This window comes from Pocillopora verrucosa, chromosome 14 (assembly GCF_036669915.1).
Source record: "Pocillopora verrucosa isolate sample1 chromosome 14, ASM3666991v2, whole genome shotgun sequence".
NCBI classification, from domain to species: domain Eukaryota; kingdom Metazoa; phylum Cnidaria; class Anthozoa; order Scleractinia; family Pocilloporidae; genus Pocillopora; species Pocillopora verrucosa.
In genome coordinates, this window is record NC_089325.1 from 8034640 (window position 1) to 8058573 (window position 23934).

Here is a 23934-nt window from a genome sequence, read left to right on the forward strand (position 1 = left end):
TCCAACAAACTAGATCCTTTAATAGGCCGGTCGGCTCATTCTTTGCTCCTCTTCATCATAATGGCCAGGTTAACCTTTGAAAGTATTGTTTTTTTGATTACTCTCGCGACAAAATTCTTGAATGCCGTTTTAAATACTGTTTAGAGAAAAATTTAATGCAGATCCCTATTGAAGACTAAAAGGGTCAAATACTTGGCCACACTCTTCCATTCATTTTGCACTCTCCTCACCCTCCAGTTATGGGCCATTGTGTAATAGAAATCAAAATATATCGTCTCAAATGTTAAAATTTTCATTTTAAGTTCACTGATTTTCTCTTCAAGTTTCTAAGTTTAATGACCTCCAATGAGTACGCCTACAAACATCCTCGTGAAAACGTCGAAAAAAAATTTGAAGCGTGAAATATACATTATGTACACGACCTCGGCAATCGGATTTGTGCGCAAAGCGGACAGCTCCCCCAACACGAACATCTAAGCCAAGCTTTAGCTTTTAGCTCACAAAATAATGAAAATATTCCTGAGTATAACTACGCTTATCCTCAAAACAGGCCCAGTGACCCTACCCAATCCCATTGCTTCGCTTCTGAACGAATATAACGAAAGTTATCGAAAAAATATCAAAAATTTAAGCAGGGAATTGAAAAAATATGTGATCATGAATCACCATTAATGTTCTCTTTCCTCTGATAAGAATTCAGCGATCGTGGTCCATGTTCCGTGATAGATTATGATAAAGCCGTATTAAACCCACAAATCAACTTTACTCTTCAGTAGCCCCGTGATAAGGTCATGCCTGGCTCATGCCGTGTTTTCCTTTCTATAACGCAGGCATGTGCATTTATTTATCTCAAAACTGCTTTCGTGAGGTAGCTTGGGTCTTCTATACGCTATGCATTCTTGCCGAATTACGCTACAGCAAGGGCCAGTAAAGAAATTGTAAAAACTCTTTTGGTAAGTTTGTTATCAGAGAGCAGATTCTAGAGACTAAATCGGATCGGATCAAAGGTTCGAGTTACTACGAGATGCAAACGTTAGGCTTTTAATTACTTTTACGTCCGAAAAAACTGCAAGTGGACTTCGTCAATTGTTACAAATTGAACGAGGTTACGAATAGCGTCAATGGTTGAATTTTGATAAGCTCAAAAGTCACGACCGACGGTACTCCATGAATTATAGACCATAATTGTGCATGTCAAACATTGGTGCAAGAAACGACCAAATGTCAAGAATACCATGAACAATACCACCAAAATAGAGGTTGTCTTAAACATCTTAATTTCTTCAGTATAGTAAAACTAGATGAACGATTTCGTGAAGTCATTAGGGTCTCTTTGGATCCAGTAAGATTGTTTTCACAGAAAACACGATTTTGATCTCTTACATTAAGGATCAAAACCTTTCTACATTTACCATTACGTTTAACAGGATTTTTTTACGACGCACATAGTATGAAAGATAATTTTACTTAGAGACAGCGAGTATCATGGTTGATTTACGCCGTGTTACCTGCTCCTAGAGAGCGCATATTTCTTTTCAATTACTAGTACAATTTGTCATTTTCCGGTAATGGCATATTGGAATTTATAAACATAGCATACACTTCCTGCAATTTGTTGACTAAACATTCAATCCTTGGGTATCTTACCTAGGCTTAAACAAAAGCAAAAAAACTAATTTTTTAGAATTATAACCTAAAGTTTAAAGAATCATTATTGAGTTAAGATGGCCTTTTACATGAGTTCTGATTCATGGAAGCTATCTCTGAGTTCCTCGACAAAATATAACTGCCAGTTTACGTGATCTCGTGACTATTTGATTGTTTTAATAATCAGCTTAGTTTGACAATCAAAGTTTTCGACTCAAATCTGGTTAAGAAACTCACAAGCCGTAATAAAAACTGTTTAATCTCGGAAAAGGAAAACCTATAACCAGTTTGTACGCAAAACAACTGTATATACATTGGTCAAAATTAATCATCTTTCCTTTTTAATTTCTATGACCATAATTGTCGCCAATAATCACCTTCCGATGCAAATTTTTCATCTTGGAAGACTCCTGTAAAAACCGAACTGTTGCTGGAAAGAGTCACCGACTTTCTCTCATCGAGGAATTTTCATCTAAAAAGTTTATCTGAAGAACAATTATGACCTTAAAAAAACTGTAAACAGGTAACCGACGGATGGAAGATAAACTTTTTTATACTTTTATGAGATTTAGAAATATAGAAAGTAAAGAGTTTAACGGAAGTAAAACAATGAAAACTCGTAAGTTTTCTGTTTCTTTGGTAGTTACGTGTTTCTAAAAGTATTCGATTAAAGTTTTTCAAGCAACATTTTAATACTCTAGTTATTAAAAATATGTTAAATGCCGTAAGCTTAAAATATTCTCACGTATAACAGAAACGTTTAAAACCAACCAAAGACCTGGATAGGTCGTGTGTGGGCATGCGTCAGCATATCGCGCAATTTTAAATCACATTTGAACTTGTTATGTCACGATAAAGTGATTTGTTATTCCTTTGTGATGAAGATCCTATCTTTGTCATTCGCCTTTTGGTCCTGTAAAGATAAATTGCTAAACAAAATTCACTTTGTTCCCCTTTTTAACCAAAGTTATACCTTTCGTGCGATGTTGCTGCGCGGCGAAGCAGGGTTAAGCATTCCCTTGGTGGATTTGCAAATTTGGCGCAGTCCCGCTATCACGCAATGACTGGATTCATCGCGTGTTCAGTAGATTGTTGTGAGCCCTCCTTACTCGATGAGAAGCCCGTAATAATCAATCATATAAGAAGTCTCATTAGCAAATAATCTCTTTAAATCCCAGTGTAAACTATGATTTGACGACACCACTACGCTGTAGGAAGAAACATCCTCATTGATCGGTAAGAATTCTGGACACTGGCGGATTCTTGGTAAAAGGCTAGAGATATTTCGAAGAATCAGAGGATTCGTACATAGGAAAAGGCTATGAAAACGTTGTTTTCAAACCGGTAATCTGGCCTTTATCCGAAAAAATGCAATACGTTAATCTTTTTATTAAAATTTAAGCTGCAGTATTACACCAGTATTTGTTTAGCGCACAAACTTCAAATCTTTAACCCACGGGTTCCCTCTTGTGATTGTTCTTTCGCTTTAAATCAACATCAACATGCATCTTCAATAAGCAACTGGCGTTTAGTCGCTTTTATAAGAAATACGTAGTGTTTTCAGGAGACAGACTCGCATGCCACATTAACTTTGTCAATCTCCAGTTATAGTCAGCTAATCGAAAATCGCTTTAAATCATTTCCATCCGACTGCCCGTATAAATATATAACGCTAATACTAATACTCTATAAGCATTATCCTTTCAAAAACACGTTTCGTAACTACAAGGAATCACTGGTCTCGTAAAAATAATTTTGAAGTCATTTCGTGTATCTTCTACGGTACTGAACTAGCAGTGCTTTAAACACCGCCTTGGTATTTTCCATGTATACATCTGGCATTGGAATTTTTTCCTGAGCGAAACAAAAAATGTCTCAAAGGTATAAAGCAGGACTAGACAGGATTAGTAAATGCCTTAAAGAGTGACAGAATTAGGCTTTCACAATGAGCTCACAGAGTAGTTACTTCTCCAATACTAAACAAACAACCCATCACGCATATAATGCAAGACGGATGAGGAATGACGGATGCGCTTAACTATGCGGTACAAAGCCAAAACGGGGACAGTCTACATATTCAGAGTCAACAGTCAGTTAGTACATAGAAAGCGAGAGGATAGTTCTCGGTTCAGCTAAGGAGGCAAGGTATCCCAATTTTTTCTAAATATTTTACGGTCTGTATTGGTCATGTTTTAATTAAGCGAAGGTTTATTTCGAAGATTTTACCACATTGGGGAGGAAACTGTTCCACAACTAAAACTAAGTTTGAATTAACAGAGCACAACTAAGCTCAGTGGCTTTATAGAAAGTACGACTTCCAAAAGTTTTTGTATTTTCAAAGGATGCATTTAAGGCAGAGAATTCAACTGGGTTAAAGCTGAACGTTTTATCTATTGATGATGAATGATCAATAATTGCCAATTTCTGTTCAAAGTATATATTTCCTAATTTAACGCGTTTCATAAGCGTCATGAATTTGCCTGAGCACAAATTCATGATTATCTATAGTTTTACCACAATTTAAAAGTACCTCTCTCTTGGCTCCGATAAAGAAGAATAAATGCGGGATCAACAAGTAGCACGTCTGGCATAAAATAAAAATATTAGTTTCCTCAACAGTGATGTTTCCGTATGTAAAAAAACGAGAAAAAAAGCATAACTCGTTCCATATAGCAGTCTAAAAAGAGAAAAGCGACTGCGATCCGATGTTTGCAGTATGACTACGCATGAAATAACAGAGAATCCTCTAACATATGTTCTCAATATTCCTGACAGCTTCTGAAACGCGCTCACTCCTCCTTGTTGTAAAAAAATAACGCTTATGGACATTTAACACCAGGTTAAAATTCAACAATGCGGAAGGGTTAGCTGGTGGTGAGTTAGGCGGCAGAAAACGGATTTTGTTCTCTATATTACCAGGGCAAACCATTATTACTTTCGCAATTCTGGTAACGATGAAAAGAAATGCCATAAAAGAATAATGATAATACTGGCCCTCTTTGACATGGCTGGTACCACTGGCGTGGGGCTGGAATAGCGTGACAGAAATATAGGATTACCAAAACGTGCACGTCCAAAAATACTGTAAAGCGATTTCAGCGAGGTTAAGAAGGGATCAACCGTGTTATGTTTGGCTGCGAACGGAAAAAAGATTTGTATTTTGTGGCCGGTGACGTATCTTACATACTTGGCGAAGTGGCGCGATTATGCGCGAACAGAGACGAGTCACCTGTAATCCGCCCTCTCGAGGCAAGAAGCTAGCAACTGAAATGGCTGAAAATCACGTTCACCAACTTTTACCAGGATAGTTTAGTTTTGTGTTATGTCATTCCGATAATCACGAGGAAGCAACGTGTTTGACTTAAGTTTAGAGCAATTTTTTCGAAGCAATTTTAAGAAATCTCTCACTTAAATTTCAATGAGGGGAAACGATAAAAGAAAAAAAAAGTGTATACTACTGATTTCTACATAATGGCAAATGCGAAACCATTGCGACGATTGTTTAACTATACAAGAAAGTTACCACAAGAGCTATATGTAGCTTTGTTACATAAATCGCTCACAAATCGTGAATAACAGACTCAAATAGACTTTATTATAAACAGTTCCTCAGCAATGGAAAATATACGTTTTGCAAAATAGTGGAATGTTATTTAAATATTCTTCTTATATCTATAGTCACCAATTAAACCTTTTTGAAAGTAGGCGGTTGAAAATGAAAAGGTAATGGGCTTATTTCTATTTTTTTCCAAAGCTGCGTCACTGCTGGTTAAAAAGATCTTCAGACTAGTCAGAAAAATTACTGAAACTAGACAGCGGGCGTTGACGAGTCTATACTAAATTGAATTAAAGAAAAACAGTTCACTAAAAGGATATTACATTTACAGTCACTTTTCTTTGCGGAAAGGGATTAACAAAATGAAAGATAGAAAGTAAGACTATGCCCAGTAAAATATCACACACATGAGCGATATACCCCCATATATAAGATAATCACCCAATTCATTGTATTAATCATTTAGTAATACAATAAAACTGAAGTAACCGAGGCAATTTCCGTATTTTTATGATAGAAGACCAACGGTGCTGCTTTATGTTTTTTCTAATTTTAGAAAGCTGCCAAAATATGTTTAAACGTGTTAAATTTACTCATAACCATACATCATATCCGTTTGAGTGGGATTTTTTCGTCTCCTGTCAGTATAATATAGATCGTAAGGTTGTGTCATGCAGTTTGTTACCAAAAGTTACGAAAGAAGGGCGTGCATATTGTCGCAATTTTATAGGCACTTAGCTCACTGGTTTCCAGAAAACATCATGATCTAGGATGATCATAGTTTTCTACTTTAATTAACTACCCTTTGCTTCGTTGTAGGCGTACAAAAGCCTCTTCAAGGAGGTCTACAACACTGCAATTTTAAGCCTATCAATCATTGTCAGTTGCGCGAATTTCTTGAGCAAACGATCGGCATTACAAACAGATTGATATGTGTACATAGTGATCTAACTGGTTTAGGTAATGTAGTACGGATGCTCTTTCCTTTAAGCGCGATTTGCTTTACCCCACTGCTAGGAAATGAACAACGCTCAAATAGCAAATGAAATGAAGGGTTTCGGCATGACTGTTTTGATACTAAAGCTCGAACGGATTACCTTTTAATATCGGTACACTTTTCATAGTGTATATATAATTTTACAGATTGACGCCCTTACAGGAAGTGTTTTGTGACTGAGTTACGGTATATACAGTCTCACAAAGCAAAGTATTAGACGTCTTTGAATGGCGGCCTAATCACAGCCTAGAAATTTTGGAAAAAAAGTAAGGAGGAAGGGTTTGGTTAGAGCAAAGAGAATCCTTTCAGTGTAATTTTTGCTATATGCCATGTTATCAATAGTTACACAGTTAGGAAATCGTTATAGGATTTTGAGCTGTCTCCACGCCTATTTATCACTTTGTTTTCAAACGAAGATGAAAAGAGGTAAATTGTCTTTCTTTACTTTCAACCATAGCTACGCGATCTGGTTCGATTGCATTAACTTCTTTAGTAAACTAATGGCGTAAAAAAGCTTACATTAGTCCAACAACTTTTTTCACTTTATCTTGCAATAAGTCCAAAATTTGTTATAGGATTTCGGGGTTGTCTCGTCGTCTTTACGCTTATCAACTTAGACAAGAATAAAGAAGCAGAGAGAAGTAACGAAAGTATCAAATCTTCTTATAAATTGCTAAAATCACTCGGTAATCTTCTAGATTTAGGCGATTCGATTAGAAAAAGGCGGGGTTCATATAACTCATGTCTATAAAGGCTATTATGTAAAACCAGGGCTTTCACTATTTGAGAGAGAGCTGCTAAGTAAGCCCATCTTCTTCGCTAAGTCAGCACGTTACTTACTGTGTGAAATGAGAATTGCTAGCACGTTAAAATCCTCTTTCTATCCGCAGAGAGCTGAAGTAGAGACAAGAAGCAACATCCTCTCTCACCTTTGTCACCAAGGCTAGCTTTCAGTGGGACTTTCCTAAACCATCTTCAATTAAACCTCAAACTTACTTTAAAGATCATGGAGTCAGATTTGAGTTCTTCTTCATTTTCTATTGATAACATACTGAAACCCGACAAATGCGATTCTACACAAGAACCTCGCTCTGCAGACCGAGCATTAACGTTAGCAGAACGTCTGGCAGGTGAGCCGCGAAAAGTTTTGTCTCTGACCCCTCCTCGCAGCGTTATGAAAGAGAAAATTTCTTTCAATTAAATTTCCCTCAGAATATTCATAGTCGTTTTTGTAACTTAATTTCAAAGTAACTTAGATATATTGACAAGAACTTGAGACCCTTTAGTAAAGGGAAGGCCCTAAGAGGAAAATATTCTTTGCATTCGCTGTTTCTTTATATGTTCTTAAAATATTTTATGCTTAAGCAAAGGCAAAGAGAACCTTGGCCAAGAGCTGTTTACGAGGAATCGGAAGCCATGTGTTTCCGCGCTGACACAAAATAAGTCTCCAACTCATTCCTACGGCCAATTCAGCTACATTGGAGTCTGAAATCCCTACTGCACAGAGTCCTCCTCAACCCACCTTTTAGGGGCTAACTCATTAATAAGTAGAGAAATGTAGAAGCTCATGAAATGCTTTAAGTAACATAAAAAGGCCAGTTTTAGTTTTATTTCCCAATTAGTAACAGGTGAAGCCAGGAGTGTACGTTTGCAATTTGATTGTTTTTTTGATGGTCTTCTCTCGATATTAAACATGCCAGTTCAGCCCAAGTTCATTTTTCTTCCAGATATAATACTTGAGGTACATTATGGTTCATCCAGAGGGAAACATCGGCGAACACGCACCGCCTTCACCCACCAACAACTACAGATACTGGAAAACACTTTCTCAAAGACGCATTATCCGGATGTAGTGATGCGGGAGCAGTTAGCGGCCTACATTAACATTCCAGAATCACGAATTCAGGTGAGGCCTGAGTCGCAAGGGACACTTTAGGAATCTTCCACAGGGATTTACCGCATGATTCTCCAAATCCCCACCCGTTTCCAAGCTAAAGCACGCCATCTTACATACTTGTTTTCTGACCTGGCCTATTAAATCCCTTCCTGTTTTCAGACCTGAAATTTGATGGCTGCACGCGATTTGATGACTCGTTGTTTTATTATAAAGCAAGATCAATAAACCTAAATCACGACACTGATTTGTTCTGGGAATCTTTGAAAATAGGAAAAAAAATTTTATAAAACTTTTCACCTCGGTGGATTTAGGAGTCAAGAGTAAAACGAGCAGAAAGACAGGGGTAGAACCTTTAATGTTAGTTCGTCAGAGCCAACATATACCAAAGAGGCAGCAATAAACCAAAAGGGAAAAAGTCTGTTAAAGGTTGGAGATTATTAACTCGGATTAAAATTGACGGACTTAAACAATTTGGACTGAAGTGTTAAGAGGTACTCACCGTGACGTGGCTCTTCAGTAGTTGCTGTCACACCTTTTGGTAACCCGTTTGCCTCTTTGGCTTCAAATTGAAAAGCGATAAATCAATTTCCTCGGATCTAACTGATTTTCAGAATGAACTTATCGACACGTCTTTTTGGTCCCACTTTTCACTGGCACCGAAACCATTCAATTTTGACAATACGTCGCTGGTTATGAAAACCTTTCTCCAAACTTGAGATTTGACGCATATTGGCGGCATAAGTGATCCCTCACACGGCATGCTATACGAAACGATGTAAGGCCTACTAACGAGACATTCTCCCTATATCCCCCACAAATAGCATTCCTTTGCACAAGATCATTGCTTATGCGCATGAAATGCGTTGAAAAGCTGACATTTGCGTTGTAGGTATGGTTCAAAAACCGACGAGCCAAGTACAGGAAACAGATGAAAGACGGAGAGGAGCTAACAACGAGTGAAATGGAAAATAAAGCCTTGGAGAATCATTTCAACAGCCATGATGCGCCATGGAACCCGCAACATTTTTACACAACCAACAGTCTGCCCTTCGGTCCGGGAAGTGCTGTTTCACCCCACAGCAACTTCGCACCATACTCCTGGTCTGCCGTTCCTTTGTACGCTTCCAGCCCATGTGGTTGCTTACCATCGTATTCAGATAATCAAAGGAGATCCTCCTGGTCGTGCACGGCATGTTACGAAAATACAGATGTAAAAGGCCACTTACAATGAGCGTGATTTGTTTGAAATAAGTCATAAACGTTAAAATAATGTAAGAGGGATTCAAACTCAATAGTTAAACGATGTTCCCAATATCATCACTAGATTTCGTCATTCCCATCGTTTTTATATTTTCCTTTTTTTGGCTGAACAAAACTTGGAAATTACAGAAAATAGTTACGCTTAAAAGTCGTTTCATTCGTGTATTTTGTAACTGTAATTGTTTGTCAACAGCCAATTGTACATATGTCGAACTGTGACGTAAAATGAAAGGTCTTCCAGCCAAGGAAAATAAGGATATTTCGGGTGACGTGAACATGTCAAATATATAAACAGGTTATGTATAATGAAGTATTCCATTTATTTCTCTTAAGTCAGGGATCAAGGTTACATTTGGATAAAATGCTATTACGTAGAAAATATCATAAAATTGAGTAACCAAGGAAAAAATGTGTATAAGTTATATATGTTTACCATAATAACATAGGTTTCTTATTTTAAGTTAACAATTGTGACAGCTGATATACGGAAAACTCATCCTAGAATAAAAATATATCATAAAAATGTGATAATTCTTCCAGCTTTGTTTTAATTCAGCTTAAAATAGATGAAAGTCTGGTTCGGGGATTTAACTAAAAGATAGTTCGGGTTCTTATAGAAAGTAAAGGAGCCGACAAAGAACTATGACACTGCAGACATGATATTTTCCTCACTTTCCGGATTTTAGGTAATTACAGGGTCAACCACATCAACGCGGTTTGTTGTTATAGATTGCTATTACAGAGGCGGTGTAGAAATTCCATTCGAAAACTTAGTTTGTCCTATTTCTCTGGAGTTAAAACATGTCAACAGTTGTTGGATGGTGTTTTAAGTCAAAAAGTGATATTTCGATTGAAGTTTAGACCTTATTTTCGCTATTCTGGCCCCAAATGTTAGCGAAGAAAACTATGAATAAAATCTTTGAGCAATCGTGACAGTAAATACCATAATAAAAATCCAGTTACAGCTACGTCATGGCTAATGCATCTTAAGAAATTATCGTCAGTTATGTTAATCTTCGCCATTCTTAACCATATTTTTCATGTTCAGTTGATTCCTACACCGTTTTGGTGTTTGAATAGTCATTCAAACTGTTACTTAAGGTTTTCGTCTTTTTCAAAACAATTAATTTTTTTAACGTGAAGGTGATAATGCCTATCAAAGGACCAAATTTAAATGAAACACAAACCGAGAAAAAATAAATCTTCAAAAGTGTTATCGTCTTTTTGCTGAATTGTTGGGTAGATCATCTATTATTCCCATTTTGTTCTTATTGCTTACATCATGACGAGCTCAAAACCATTCTTTCCCATTAATCTTATTAACCTTAATTCTCAAATACACGAAATCTCTCAATCAACTCCATTCTGTTAATTTCTTCACTTCCGCCTTACTCTTGTGTGTCAAATCAAGACATTCGGATGAAAAAATACTCACGTCATCCAAACAAATTTGGCTTCAATTGTGCCAGAGTTTACCGTCTGGTGATGTGTATTTGACGTCACTAACACCATGGATGGACAAAGTACTTTTCAAGCTACATGTTCACATTTTTGACGCATTCCCGCATTCTTGAACTTCTTTCCATTTAAGACAGCATTTTTCATTTTTTGGGTCATGTTTGTTTATTTTTCACATTAGTTTGTTTTATTTTCGCTGTGAATGAATGGCAGACTTCACGTGGCACGCTAATTTTGTTTTTAAATTACTAGTTACCCTGGAGTGGTTAATCCATGCATGATTCATTTATGAGCGGGAGATCGAAAACAACATTATCTAGCTAAGGTTTCTCCTTCTTTGTTCATGAGAGAACGCGAATAATACTTTCCTTCACGTTTGTCAGCGTTAGACACTTTTAATTGCGGACTAATTCCTACCTTTTTGATCTGTTTTGTTAGTCAAAATTAAAATTCACGTTTCATTTTGGTTACCTTAAAAATTCCACACTGTGAAATCGAGCAATATTTGTGCGCACATAGTGCAAACCTTTCGCTTTGACTTTTAAATATTAGCAATGAACATGCTATTTGTCAAACGCGCCTCGCTTATAAGCTTAAGTACCAGAAGACTCCTATTTTTCAGTAAAAGTTATCGCGTCCTTCATTGCACTAAAAGTTGTCTGTCTGTTCTTCGCCAATGTGGAACAAATCGACTCAACTGGCAATCGCAATATACATTTTTTAAATTGTAAATTAAATTGGTGGTGAGTTTCATTCATCGGTGGTGAGTTTCATTCCCAGAAACAAACCTAAAGCTGATGAGTCTCAATTTTTCTATTGAACAAGTATGGGTTCAAAGCTCGTACCAGTTTATTTCATGTTTTACACCTACATTGTGGTTTCTTTCAAGGGGTTAAAGGCGCAGATGTAAAAAATTTATCAGTTTCTACATCTGGTATTTATCTTGGTATACAAGGTGCTTCCAGCTTATGCAGATAAAACTTGGAGTGAAATCAGGTATTCCCGCGAAGAGGTGATTATGTATTAAACAGCAGTGTGGTTTTGTTCACCTAAATTATTTAAATTAAAGTCACAGTCTTTATATATTTTCATGAAACAGAAAATTTGATTTTCCTCAGAGAAGTGTCCCAAAGATTCTTTTTAGCAAAGGGAGCTAGGTATAACAGTCGAGACTAGCATGGATTCCGGACGATTTTTGTAAATTAGTTTGCAGTGAAAGCAACCCAAGGACTTTTTATGGTTGTTGGACCTGGGAGAAATTGCTGCAACTCGAGGTATGCATATTTGATAAGCCGATCTTATGACATGTGGATCCCTGACCATTTTGGCTCAGCGCAGGAAGGCACATCGGGCTTCCTCCTTATCTTAAAACTCTTTCGGAAGATCAAAGGAGATCTTGGAAATTTTAAGTACTGTGTGGTCCTCGCTACTTTACAATAGTTAACACCCATAATGAAATTGATGGTTTCATATCCGAGTGTTGTAATCAAAAGAGTCAAATAAATGTTCGTAATTATAATCATCCATGTTATCGTCCTCGTTAATTAGAGCAAGGAGCTTGGAAGTATTTTACCCTTCTCTCAAGAATAATTTGGCGTCAGCACCGGCATTCACGCATAGGTTCTTAAGCCCGATCTCTGTATCAAGAGAACAAAGATAAATACTAAAGTAAGTTAATAAAGGGTACCCTCTAAGAAACCACAATTAAATTGTACTGCGATAAAAAGAATTCCTTCCTTTGAAGTACGCTCACACAAATTTTGCATTAAAGTTTTCCTGAACTACCTTGATTGCTGCTCAAGTAAAGAGCTATAGATTCCTTCTCAAATTAAATTATCATCTATCAAAATCCTTGCGATGACAGGATAATGGTTTTCTATAATACTAGAGAATTCGAACATTTTTGATGTGCTGATAACCTTGGGATTTCGTAGTTTTTCTTTGTTTTTCTTTCATAAGAAAACGTCTATCTCTTACAGATTGTTGAGGATGGTATACACGTAGAAAAACACGTAGAGCTATCAAATATCCCTTCGTTCTCATTCTGTTGTTGCAGTCATTGCTTTGGGCGTTTTCACTGTGTGTGGCCTCAGTACACGTCATATGGGCCAACAGAAATTCTGCTTATTTGTAAACGTTGGTTTTTAGTGGACTCTAACAAAATAATAGAGTAAATGGCATTCAGTTATCAAAATTTGTCAAATTTCAGAAACTTAATAAGGTTTGTCAACTTACACGCGGTATTGCATAAAAGCATAAATGTAATCTTCAGTCATCAGCATGATGCAAAGATTAAATACAAGGGTATGCGAAATAAAGACGGTTTGGTTAATACACAGAAAGTAAATTTTCGTTACAGGTCTGGCTATTTGTCTCATTTATGATAATAGCAAGGGTATGATGATGATGTTAACGGTCGACTTTGGAAAAGCCAATAATAACCTTCTGAGTAAGAGATCAAATTGCCTTCAGGAAAGTTTCACATGCTCCGCATAAACTGTTATCTCAAAAAACCAGATGCCAGATTCTGATAGACCAAATCATAAAGGAGCTAATAAATCGATGACTTAAATTAAAATAAACTGTGCATGCTGCAAGTTGGACGAAAATTAAAAGGAAGATAAAAAAAATTTAAAAAAATCATAAAAGGTCAATAAGAGAAGAATAAAGGTGCAGCCCGATCAGCTTTAATTTTTCTTAGCCTTAATTGTACCAGCCACACTGAACCATTCTACTTTTGATCAACCCAAATATCATCGTAATTCATACACCAAGATTTAGAGAGAATATCAAATCACTCACTGCACAATCATTTTTATAAGGGCGGAATAATCTTCAATCTTCTGCATTTTCGAATAAATGAAAGCGTGATTTTGATATATCTAATGCATTTGATTACACTTTTGTGACAGAAAAGTTCACTCGGTATGAAATATCTAATGAACCTCTCAGCAAATCAGCAAAGCAATGGTTGCTTATCTGTCTCGACTGCCGGTAGTCTTTAACCGATGTTTGATTAAAATCTATCGGCCTTAGTGACAGTAATTAAATCAACTTGTCGTCGCCAGTAAAAATCCCATTCATCTTAATGCTTGGGACTTGATACTGAAATCCCACATTGGAAATCACGACAAACAGTCACTTAAGCGCTTCGTGAGGGTAATCGAGACGAAACGTTTCCTGTGTTACAAATCTGAAGCAAATCATTAATTGTACGTGCTAGTATTTGTCGAAACAAAGTTGCTGCGAAATACCAGCCAAAATTCCCTTCGTGTGTTACAATCAAAGTCCAATTTATCATCTTTGACAGAGTAAAGAGGCAATAGAAATTGAAATTTACGTTAGGCTTCTCAACGACATTATCAACACCGTTCTAAAGAGACGTTAAGGTCTTTGTAAATAATTTGATTTAAACTATTCTAGAGAGCAATGAAATTATTGTCAAGGTAAATCCCCCAAACAGCACTACAAAACTGAGAGTTTAGCCACAGATGTTACAAAATCAGTGAACACGTAGCGGTATCTCCTTAACACTAAAACGAAGTGAAAAGTTCCTTAATGAAATAAATTAAAAGTTTTAAGCCCGCTTTAGAGTTGTTAAGCAAAGACAAACTATCACAGCCGAGCACTGAAGGAAACGACAACCCATGAGGTTTTATAAACAGCTAATAACAGCACTCAAATTCCACCAAATCGGGTAAAATTTTGTTTACATCTGATAAGAATGCATGCGATGTAGCCGAATCGAAAACGATTAGTATGCGAAAAACGAAATTCAGCTGTTACGCGAGAGGTGTAATATAAAGATATTTTTTCTGAAACAACGGAAAAAGTACTAATTGAAAATCTTTTTCTGGAGTTATTAAATCAAGTCGTTCGTGGTTAGGATAAATGCGGTTACCAGATGTTTCTGTCAGTGATTGGCATTTTCAGGACTGAATCTCACTGACGTCTCATTCTCCTGTATAGCCTTCGAAAACAGCGCTTTACTCCAGTCAACTCCTCTTTGGTCTAGCCAACATGAATCACAAAACACTCCCTGAACAAGCTGTGGAATCTGGGCGAGAAATGTTGAACAACGGGAAATCATCTTCATTTATGATGGAAAATATATTAAAGCCCGACAAATTTGCTACAAGACTACAAGAATTTCGTGGTGAGGCTCCATCCAAGATCAAAGCCCTTTCAGTGGCAGCCCAGCTCGCAGGTTTGTTTTGTTTCTCACTGTCTTAATAAGTGTTTACTTGTCAGTATTCGAACAATTTCGATCTATTCCAGTGTATTTATCACCATCTAAAAATGAATGGCGAATAAGCTCTCGGATTAGGAGAGTGTTATGATGAGGAAGATTCTTCCCTTTCTTTGAAGGATTGTCATACAAGCTTTCAGTCCTATCCTATCTAACGGTTCCTTAACACCCAATTGTAAACTTTGGAAAGAAACTTGAAAGTGATCGGTTGAAAAACTTCGGATCAAAACAATATTCCGTGTTGCACCGACATGTTTCCACATCATTATCTCCATAAATTGCCCGGTAACTTTCCTTTCGAAGAGGCAATACTAAGTATCTTTGTTTCCAGCAAAATAAAAATTTCATAGAAAGCACTGAGTACTTGATGAGCCTAACTAAAAAAGAAAGGGAAATTCTGGCTGCAATAGTGAATTATGCATACTTAATATTAGTGTGTTTTGAAAGTACTTGAGGAAAATAGTATTTAGCTGGTGTGAGGCGCCGTTTTGTCTCAGCCAAAAGAATCGTCAGATGCCTTTAGGAATTTTCGAGCAAACTCGTCTAGCATCACTCAAAAAGTTCCGTTCGCAAAGTTCAAGAAGTTAGCAGTCTGGCCCTGTATCGTAGAAGGATTTCCAACCGATCACTAATCGCGATCCTGAGTTACATAAAACAATAACAAATAAGCAACTGAGTTTCGGCTTTCCCATTGTTTGGGATTTATAGCAGCACGAAGGTTGAAAATTTACAACCAAATCACGTTAACTTAGTTGATCATCTTTCGCTGCGTAAGAGCGCTTAATTCTAGGAAATTTTAAAATTTTCCAAACTCACATCAAATATAATCAGCTGTCAGTTGGTTACCACCTCAAAAAGTTAAGGTTTGCCTCCCAGTTAGTTACAATTAGCTTTTAATCCACCAATTGACATGACAAACGGAACTGTTTTTGATCTGCTACATAGGAGTCGTAAGAAACAGTGAAGATCTAGATCATACGGAAATCGTAAGAAAGGCATTTACATCTCAAATTGAGAATGATTACTTCGAGTATACCAAAAAGAGTAGCTTGCCCGTCAGGTTGAAGAACGCAATGTTGTGTAAATCATTTTTGCTCTTGAAAGTAGTCCTAGTACGATTCCTTTTATTTTTGTGGGGATGTGGAGACTTCTCAGCTAGACCTTGAGTTGACGCGGAGGCTGTTGCTTTTTTTAAGGTGGGAGTCTTAAAATGTTGGAGTAAATTCACTAACCACAATTTTGAATAACAATGTCATAAATGAAAAACTTACTAACTCCTGCACTGACCCGTGGAAAGGACAACCACAAAACATTTTTAGGATTTATAGCCAAGATTGGTTATCATGGACAAACGATCTGCAGCGAATTAGTCCAACGAATTCTATCTCCAACAGACATCTAAATAACACCATAAATGCACTAGGGTGCCCTATAAGAAATTCGTAGTAACTCATTGAAATATGGTGAGGAAAAACAAATAGATGACTCGATTTTAATGCGATAGAACAACTTCACTTTTGCATTCTTGATAATTTTTATCTTCAAGAGTCAGACTCCTTTTGCGCTGATGCAGGCATGTTGTTGAATATATTGAACTGTTTCCCTTTTTCAGCTAAATCGTTCCGGCCGTAATGAACGCTCGCTCTCATTCGATGAAACTAAAATTGGTCAGGCCAATTTAAGGTTTTGATACGTTTCGTATGGCTAGAATACTGATTCCATCGTTAATTTCACCTCATTTAATAGATTATATAGAGAATTTGTTACAAAGATCGAGTCTGGATGCATTTCTTTGCTATAGTAAATACGCTAATCCAATTTACAAACAATATATTGAAGGGATTCTAATAACTGTAGAAAAGCTTGCAACAGCTAGTTGAGATCTGCTACCAATACAGTATTTAGAGGATTATGATGTCACGATTCTCTCTTTTAGCTGAAATTTAGATGTGACTTCACGGTCAGTTACTCAGAATAAGAACAAGGAATCCAAATTCTCACTTTTGAATATAAACAAATTTGTTTCTGCTCGACTAGACTTAAGTTGAAACCGATTGAATAGGATAGAACCTAATCTTTAAGAGAATGAGACAAATAATTTATGTTGCCAAAAGTGGGCTATAGATAAGAAACACAAAGGTGAGGTTTTTAGTGGGATTACAGTCGACTGACCACAGGAAACTATAAAAACGATGATTACCAATCTATTCATTGTTTCTCATCGACAAGCAAAAGAGTTTAAGTTCATCTTTAATTTGACGTTATAACATTTCCTAAAAAAATGAGCTCGAAGCAATACTCGTTGACCCAGAAATTCCTCTCAGACAATTAATATACATTTTTTCTTGTAAGCATCCATAAATTTTACTCAGGGAAATATATATTCATTAGACATGGAGACAAACTAAAGCGCATTCCACCAAGATATCTGAACTAATACGAAGGAAAATAAACATTTTCTGCTCAGATTACGGTGTGTTAATCCAAACCTTTTATTTTTGTTTTAGATATCATTCTAGAGGCCCGGCGGGGTTCTTCTGCGACACAGCTACGTCGCTCACGCACCAACTTCACACGTTACCAGCTACGAATTCTAGAAAATACGTTTTCCAAAACCCATTATCCAGATATTGCTCTAAGGAAAGAGCTCGCAACAAGTACAAGTCTTCCAGAATCACGAATACAGGTATATCGACCTCATTTCAATTTTGCTCGGGTCAAATGACCCTGCCAAATTGTTTCTCTAAGAAAATATGCCATAGAGGCTTTGCACTACTCTAATCTACTTATGAATCCTTGCCATATCAGGCATGTGCCACATTGCCAGTTAGTTAAGCTGAGAGAAGTGCGACTTTTGCAGTGTGCTGTTATGATAGATATAGATTTGTGTAAGAGTATCCACGTGAATTGGAAGTCGATATCATCAGCAATACTCACCGTGAATCTCGTGGTGACGTCTCGAGGCCTCTGGCAGCTTTCAAAAATACCCTTTCATAGCCTCTAGATATCAAAGTTCTATCATGCGTAGGAAAGCCTTTTCGGTACTGTGTTACATCACAACGTTTCTTTCTATTTACCGGCAGATTTGGTTTAAGAACAGAAGAGCAAAGTTCAGACGAAGTGAGACAAGTTGCAACATTTGTTCATCAACTTCATCTCACCATACACCCTACCAGGCATTTCAAAGAGACTCTGCCTATATATTAGGCTCGTCAGTAGGGTTGTCAAATCACGAGAGACCAGCATTTCTCATGGCTACCCATGTGGTGGAAAATAGCCACCAGGGTTTCCACTTCCCACCATACGGCTCCTGTAGCCCCGAGAGTTCTACATAAACACAACCGGACGCACAAACGGCCAGGCCATCACTGGTATTTTTCATTATGCTGCGTCTTGTCTCTTGACTCTCTGCTATGATACCATTGAAACTCTACTATAAGAATCAGGCAGACTTCGAAGACAAAACTGTTGCTTCTATGTAGTCTAAGGCGTTTTTTTAACAATGTCGGGTGAAGGAGCCGTCATCATGGGCTTCACCTCACTATCGTTAACGAATGATTCTTATAATAACAACAATAATAATTATAAAATCTTCAACAAAGCAGACTTTTATAGCTGAAAGAGATCATTTACACCCTGCCGGGAAAAACTATCCTTAAGCAGGTGAGACAGACCTCTTTTTGAGATAGAGAAAAACTTGTTGAGAGGTATTTAAGACTGCTTGCCTGGATTAACTAAACTTGATTTAAGTTATTCATTTAAAGGCCAGTTACTGAGTATAAACAAAACGCAATTTATACAATGTCACGTATATGAAACAAGGATATCCATAGTAACATTCTACTTCATTATTTCTCGTAATCTCATAAAGTAAAATTGCAGTCGTCGCTCCTGAAACTTACTACAAGAAAGGAAGCATGTTTATATTTATAAGGAAGATGCACCGTGGTTTAGTTACAATAACATAAGGCTGGTTTTGAGTGCCTCAGTTTACGAAACATCTGCTGTAGCAGTAAATGATAATGACTTTGCTCATTCTCGAATCGTTTTTTTATCTTTTTCCCCAAACAACCCTTTGACCAAGAGTTTACACGCTACCTATGGGAAATAATTCTAGTTCAATTTCTGTTCAAATCCATCTATTCTTATTGCAGCATTTGGCAAAAATAACCTACTTTTACTACACGAAGAAGTATATACTTGCATCATTATCGTCGAAATGTTAGATCTTTAGAAATGAGTTTAGGGCTAACAAAAAATATTTTAAATGAATATTTTTCTCAACGTAAAAGAATTGCTTTAAGAATTAGTTTGCTGAAAATATTTTTCTACTCAATTCAGGCCATAAGATTTCCCTCTAAATATGAAAGGTATATTCTTCAAGGGTAAACTGCATGATTTCAGTTTTGTTCATTACCTTTATTCTTTGTCTTTCTAAGCCAAACCACCAGCCGCTTACATTTTCCCCAAACGTCCCCGAACATGATCACTTGGCTATAAGGCCACCTCCACTGCCTTGATGAAGCGAGGACGCTACTTGTTTCAAGAAGAGGGAAGATGGAGAATTAATTAGCACTGAGGCTAGAATAGCTAACGTCCTTGTCACTGGTTGTATAATGCACCCTACAAAGCCTCTTCATAACGGAATTTTGAGAAAGAATCAGAATTCATTGGACCAGGAGTGACCTATCAGCAATTGATTTCTGATATTCTATGGTCAAAGCAGTCATGACAGAAAATGATAAATTGCTTTTTAAATGAGAAAAAGCACTAAATAGATCCATTTACACTGTCGGTAAAACATGCAGCTCACACACAGCGATAACTTCATAAAACAACAGACAGCAAGGGCCAAGGCAGATAACAGCTGAAAATCGATTGAGGCTATCAAGTTTGGCCTTCTGTCCGAAACCTAAATGAAAAAGTACAAACTAATGTTAAAGCCAAATGTATGAATACATTGTCTCCTATAATCCAAACTTATAGGGCGTATATGGGTTAGATTTCAGTAATAGACATCCACCGCGACATAGAAATTTCGTTGGTAAACAGAAGTATACGTGCTTAAATTGATCTGAGGTTGAAATTTCAAGCTCAGAAAATCAAATCAAAAAAACAGTTGTGTTTGAGTCAAGGGTGCAGCTTTGGATGAAATTGATAAACTAGATTTCTACACGTTACAATCACATCTTCCATCATTCTATTGACATCATGCCAGAGGAACAGACAAATTATTGGATAGCTTTCTCGGCTTACTCTAAGCTGAGGATAACTGATTTAACACGTGTCAAGAACTTAGCAGCGAGTCACAGTAAACTGTGAGTTACATACCACTCTAAAAGCGTAGGGGAAAGTGAGGAAGTTGTACAGGAGGCTGGCTTCAGTTAGTTAAACAAACAAAAGCAGGAGTGTGTACACTGCGACAGTACTGATTTAGTGCAGTGGCGTGTTTGTTTGAAGGTCGTCATGGGGGAGTCAGTGGAAGCACTTCCATTTTCTGTGGCAAACATCTTAAAGGACGATCTATCTAGAGGAGCGAAGAAGAAAGGCCAATCTAACAGCAACGCTAGCAAAGCTTTGACTCTTGCTGAACGACTTGCAGGTTGGTGAAGAATAGCTGTGGTTTAGGAGGGCGTTAAGCCAGATTAGTTTGTAAGAATTCTCATAAGCTACTTACATGCTGCTGAAATGTTAAAGCACCTGATGAAATGGGAGTCATTATTTGAGGCCGGGATTGTACCAGTGATGCTAACTGCCCTTCAGTTTCGTTCAAACCAAAGATCCATGCTACATTTATTAGAAAACGTCGATATTGTTTTTCCAGCCTGAAATGGAAGAAAATTTTAGATTTTTAGCATCATTTATCTGACATCTTAAACGTCGGCTGACCTTCCCAGAGATGTGTTTGCAACACCCATCTAATTATGAGTACTTTCTACGAATATAGATTCCGATGACTAGTAATTGGCGAAAACGGTGATCAAGAAACTACTTGGAGCCGTTTCATGGAAACAAATTTAAGTAGATAAGTGAGCTTACGAAGAATAATAAATAATTTTTTTCGTTTGCTTTTACTGAATAGGAAGTTCGGGTGATACTAGAAAAAATGAAAATATGGCCGCTGCCAACGGCCCAAATAGCGATCAAAAAAGTTAAAACTCTCCTTCAAATGTCTCCATCACGCGCGTCTAACTTATGTTATGTTGTGGGAGCAACGGCATAGTGAATCCTATAACACTTTCAAAGAAGTTTAAACATAAATATCACCGGCCGTTATAGATCAGCAGCATATACGTAAGACGTTTATCTAGTAACTGAATGGAGATCTCAAACGTTTGTACGACACTGTACGTCAGTAGGGAACACTTCACTATGGACCCAAGCACAGAGAACTTTCATCAACCTACACTATTATTCATGTCTGTTTTCAAAGCGTACTTCAGTGTTTCTGAGTTAATTGGGGTTCAGTGGTACTTCAGTGGTATTCTTAAGAACCGGGGTGCTAATTTTTTTATAGAATATTCGATCAAATTAGCTGTTTATAATACAGGCGAAGAAGTCGGAAACCTTTCATCGACAGAACCGAATTAATCCTACCGTGAAAATATTACCGGTCACATTCCACTGAAGCCATATCCTGTCAAAGGATTATTAATTGCTCAGAGCCTTTCTGCACTGATAACCGTCAATCTAAGGGTACCACATTAGAAGCCTCCTCTATTTTGTTTAATTGACTCACCAATTATCCAACGCACAGTCATTACCGATCCTTCATTGAGATAAAAACATAATTTGTAATCATCCTGCAAACGCGTTTGTCCGTGAAATGGAGAAGGCGCCAAATTTCTTCAATAAGCAGAAGATTATTCGGAGATAACTAAATGTCTTATTTATCGCATGCAGTTGGATTTAAATGAAATAAGAACTCAGTCGTTGAAATTTTTTGCGGCAACTTTTTTTTAGTTGCAACCGACAAAAGAAAGCCAACTACGCTTGTTGAAAATTGTCAGTGAATTTTGCACCATTTCATTCTACGTATAACTACGGTCTGTAATAGATTACTTGAACTTTCTGCATAAAATATCACAATTGGTGAGGTGTTGAATCTGTAATCGCAGTAAAGCAAATCATACGTAAAGCTATGCACTCGGCTATGTTGCATACGTAAAGCTATGCACTAGCTATGTTGTGTTTGGCGAGTAAAGTATGTGGTTTCCTCATGTTACTTGAATTTTATGAAAAGTTTCGCTGTACAGTATATGCAAAGATGATTGCTGTGTGTAGGTGGTCAGTTGTAATGTTTATCATGCATCACAGTTATAGTCCTATGAACATGTACTTAAGCAAACACTGATCAAAACGATTTCAAAAACTGCTAAGCGCATAGCTGACTGACTCAGTAACGTTCTATTTCCATGCTCAGATGTGATTATGGACGCCAAGATTAATGCAGAAGGCGGACTAAGTCAGAAACGACGGCGGACGCGCACGGCATTCACCCAATATCAACTCAAGACCTTGGAGAATACATTTTCACACACGCACTACCCTGATATTGTGATGAGGGAACAATTAAACATGTGCACAAGCTTGCCAGACTCAACAATACAGGTAATAGTTATTTCCTTAGCCAAGACTGACTATTTCTGAGAGCAATTAGTTGTATGATTGAGTCATTACTCGAATATATGCTTTTGGTTAGCTCGCTAAATTTCAGATTTCTACCACTCGGCTCAGGTCACGTTTTGTTATCCGTTCAGTATCTTCGCTGAATTTTTTGGGGATGGCGATTTGCAAAGGGTGTTCATCTCATTCAGGTGCAGCAACAAGTGCTATTTAATCCCCGCAAAACATACATGCTAATGAGTATGGTACGTAAGGGATTGTATACAGCCCATGGAATAATTAAGCAAACACGAAGCAAAGAAATATTGATCAAGTAAAATGAAGGTGACACCCAATCTCCTGAGATATTTTGAATCAGGTCATTGATATGATGATGTGGAAATTATTATGTGAAGGAAGGAATATCATACATTGTGCGCTATTTAGGCAAGATAATGATCTCTTAAACTAAGCTATTATCCAACATCGTCTTGCAGATTTGGTTTAAAAACAGGAGAGCAAAGTTCAGGAAGCAAAAGACCAGCCCTGTCATCCCTTTCAACAGAAGAAAAAACTTCAAGAACTCAGGGATGCAATTTTATCTGACTCGTTCATCAAGTTTACCGTTCACGCCAACTTTCTCGCCACAAGGAAACACCCCTTCAAACACTGGGCAAAATAAAGACGAGATGCCTCCCTTACCACCAATCACAGCGATGTTACCTACGCTTACATCTGCTTGGAAGCTCGTTTAGAACCCAACGAAAGTGTTTTTTCACCCCCCCCCCAAAAAAAAAAACACACACATATATATATATATATATATATATATATATATATATATATATATATATATATGAATGAATGAATGTAGGGGTTGAGTCTACCTTGGCATAAAGCAAGTGCTCAATGCTGTGGTAGTAGAATGTATAATTTGTATATATATATATATATATATATATATATATATATATATATATATATATATATATATATATACACGAAAAAGTTAACGTAAAACAGCAATATTTGATGATCGAGCAAATTCAGTGACCTTTAAATACAATCAGGATGCATGTTCGTTTAATTTTTTCATATCATAGTGAATACGAACAAAGTTAATATTTCAGTTCTTTCCATCATCAAGAAGTAAATTCTCCAGTTTAAGTGTGCAATGACCAGAAATGTTAATGACCCAGAACATACTATTATGTTCATGTGTAAATCATCAACAGCAAATTTACGTTTAAGAATTTATTTACTGT

The 23934-nt window shown here is 37.0% G+C and overlaps 3 protein-coding genes across 6 annotated transcripts; all 3 read left to right on the top strand.

The window, feature by feature from the left end:
• The first annotated feature begins 933 nt into the window (after positions 1 to 933).
• Positions 934 to 9892, top strand: LOC131776516 (diencephalon/mesencephalon homeobox protein 1-A). 4 transcript variants are annotated; one of them, XM_066161477.1, is made up of 4 exons: positions 934 to 953; positions 7091 to 7330; positions 7928 to 8106; positions 8987 to 9892. In XM_066161477.1, exons 2-4 carry the CDS (start codon positions 7207 to 7209, stop codon positions 9326 to 9328), a joined length of 645 nt encoding a protein of 214 aa, XP_066017574.1. In that variant the 5' UTR covers positions 934 to 953; positions 7091 to 7206; the 3' UTR covers positions 9329 to 9892. The 4 variants fall into 4 exon arrangements, with proteins under 4 accessions (XP_066017574.1, XP_066017575.1, XP_058948696.2 ...); XM_066161478.1 differs by lacking the exon at positions 934 to 953 and adding an exon at positions 3508 to 3528; XM_059092713.2 differs by lacking the exon at positions 934 to 953 and adding an exon at positions 3633 to 3792.
• Positions 9893 to 14720: 4828 nt separating this feature from the next.
• Positions 14721 to 19095, top strand: LOC136278127 (retinal homeobox protein Rx2-like). The gene is made up of 3 exons (XM_066161479.1): positions 14721 to 15022; positions 17572 to 17750; positions 18148 to 19095. Exons 1-3 carry the CDS (start codon positions 14836 to 14838, stop codon positions 18397 to 18399), a joined length of 618 nt encoding a protein of 205 aa, XP_066017576.1. The 5' UTR covers positions 14721 to 14835; the 3' UTR covers positions 18400 to 19095.
• A 1318-nt stretch (positions 19096 to 20413) lies between these two features.
• Positions 20414 to 23441, top strand: LOC131776445 (diencephalon/mesencephalon homeobox protein 1-A). The gene is made up of 3 exons (XM_059092613.2): positions 20414 to 20666; positions 22488 to 22675; positions 23167 to 23441. Exons 1-3 carry the CDS (start codon positions 20531 to 20533, stop codon positions 23422 to 23424), a joined length of 582 nt encoding a protein of 193 aa, XP_058948596.1. The 5' UTR covers positions 20414 to 20530; the 3' UTR covers positions 23425 to 23441.
• Positions 23442 to 23934: the final 493 nt, after the last annotated feature.

Bases quoted from the DNA above. Each gene is read 5' to 3' on its own strand.
- LOC131776516 (XM_066161477.1), top strand. From the start codon at position 7,207: ATGGAGTCAGATTTGAGTTCTTCTTCATTTTCTATTGATAACATACTG. The intron at 7,331-7,927 runs GTGAGCCGCGAA...TTTTTCTTCCAG, and splicing joins GTTAGCAGAACGTCTGGCAG to ATATAATACTTGAGGTACAT. The intron at 8,107-8,986 runs GTGAGGCCTGAG...TTTGCGTTGTAG, and splicing joins TTCCAGAATCACGAATTCAG to GTATGGTTCAAAAACCGACG.
- LOC136278127 (XM_066161479.1), top strand. From the start codon at position 14,836: ATGAATCACAAAACACTCCCTGAACAAGCTGTGGAATCTGGGCGAGAA. The intron at 15,023-17,571 runs GTTTGTTTTGTT...TTTTTGTTTTAG, and splicing joins AGTGGCAGCCCAGCTCGCAG to ATATCATTCTAGAGGCCCGG. The intron at 17,751-18,147 runs GTATATCGACCT...ATTTACCGGCAG, and splicing joins TTCCAGAATCACGAATACAG to ATTTGGTTTAAGAACAGAAG.
- LOC131776445 (XM_059092613.2), top strand. From the start codon at position 20,531: ATGGGGGAGTCAGTGGAAGCACTTCCATTTTCTGTGGCAAACATCTTA. The intron at 20,667-22,487 runs GTTGGTGAAGAA...TTCCATGCTCAG, and splicing joins TCTTGCTGAACGACTTGCAG to ATGTGATTATGGACGCCAAG. The intron at 22,676-23,166 runs GTAATAGTTATT...ATCGTCTTGCAG, and splicing joins TGCCAGACTCAACAATACAG to ATTTGGTTTAAAAACAGGAG.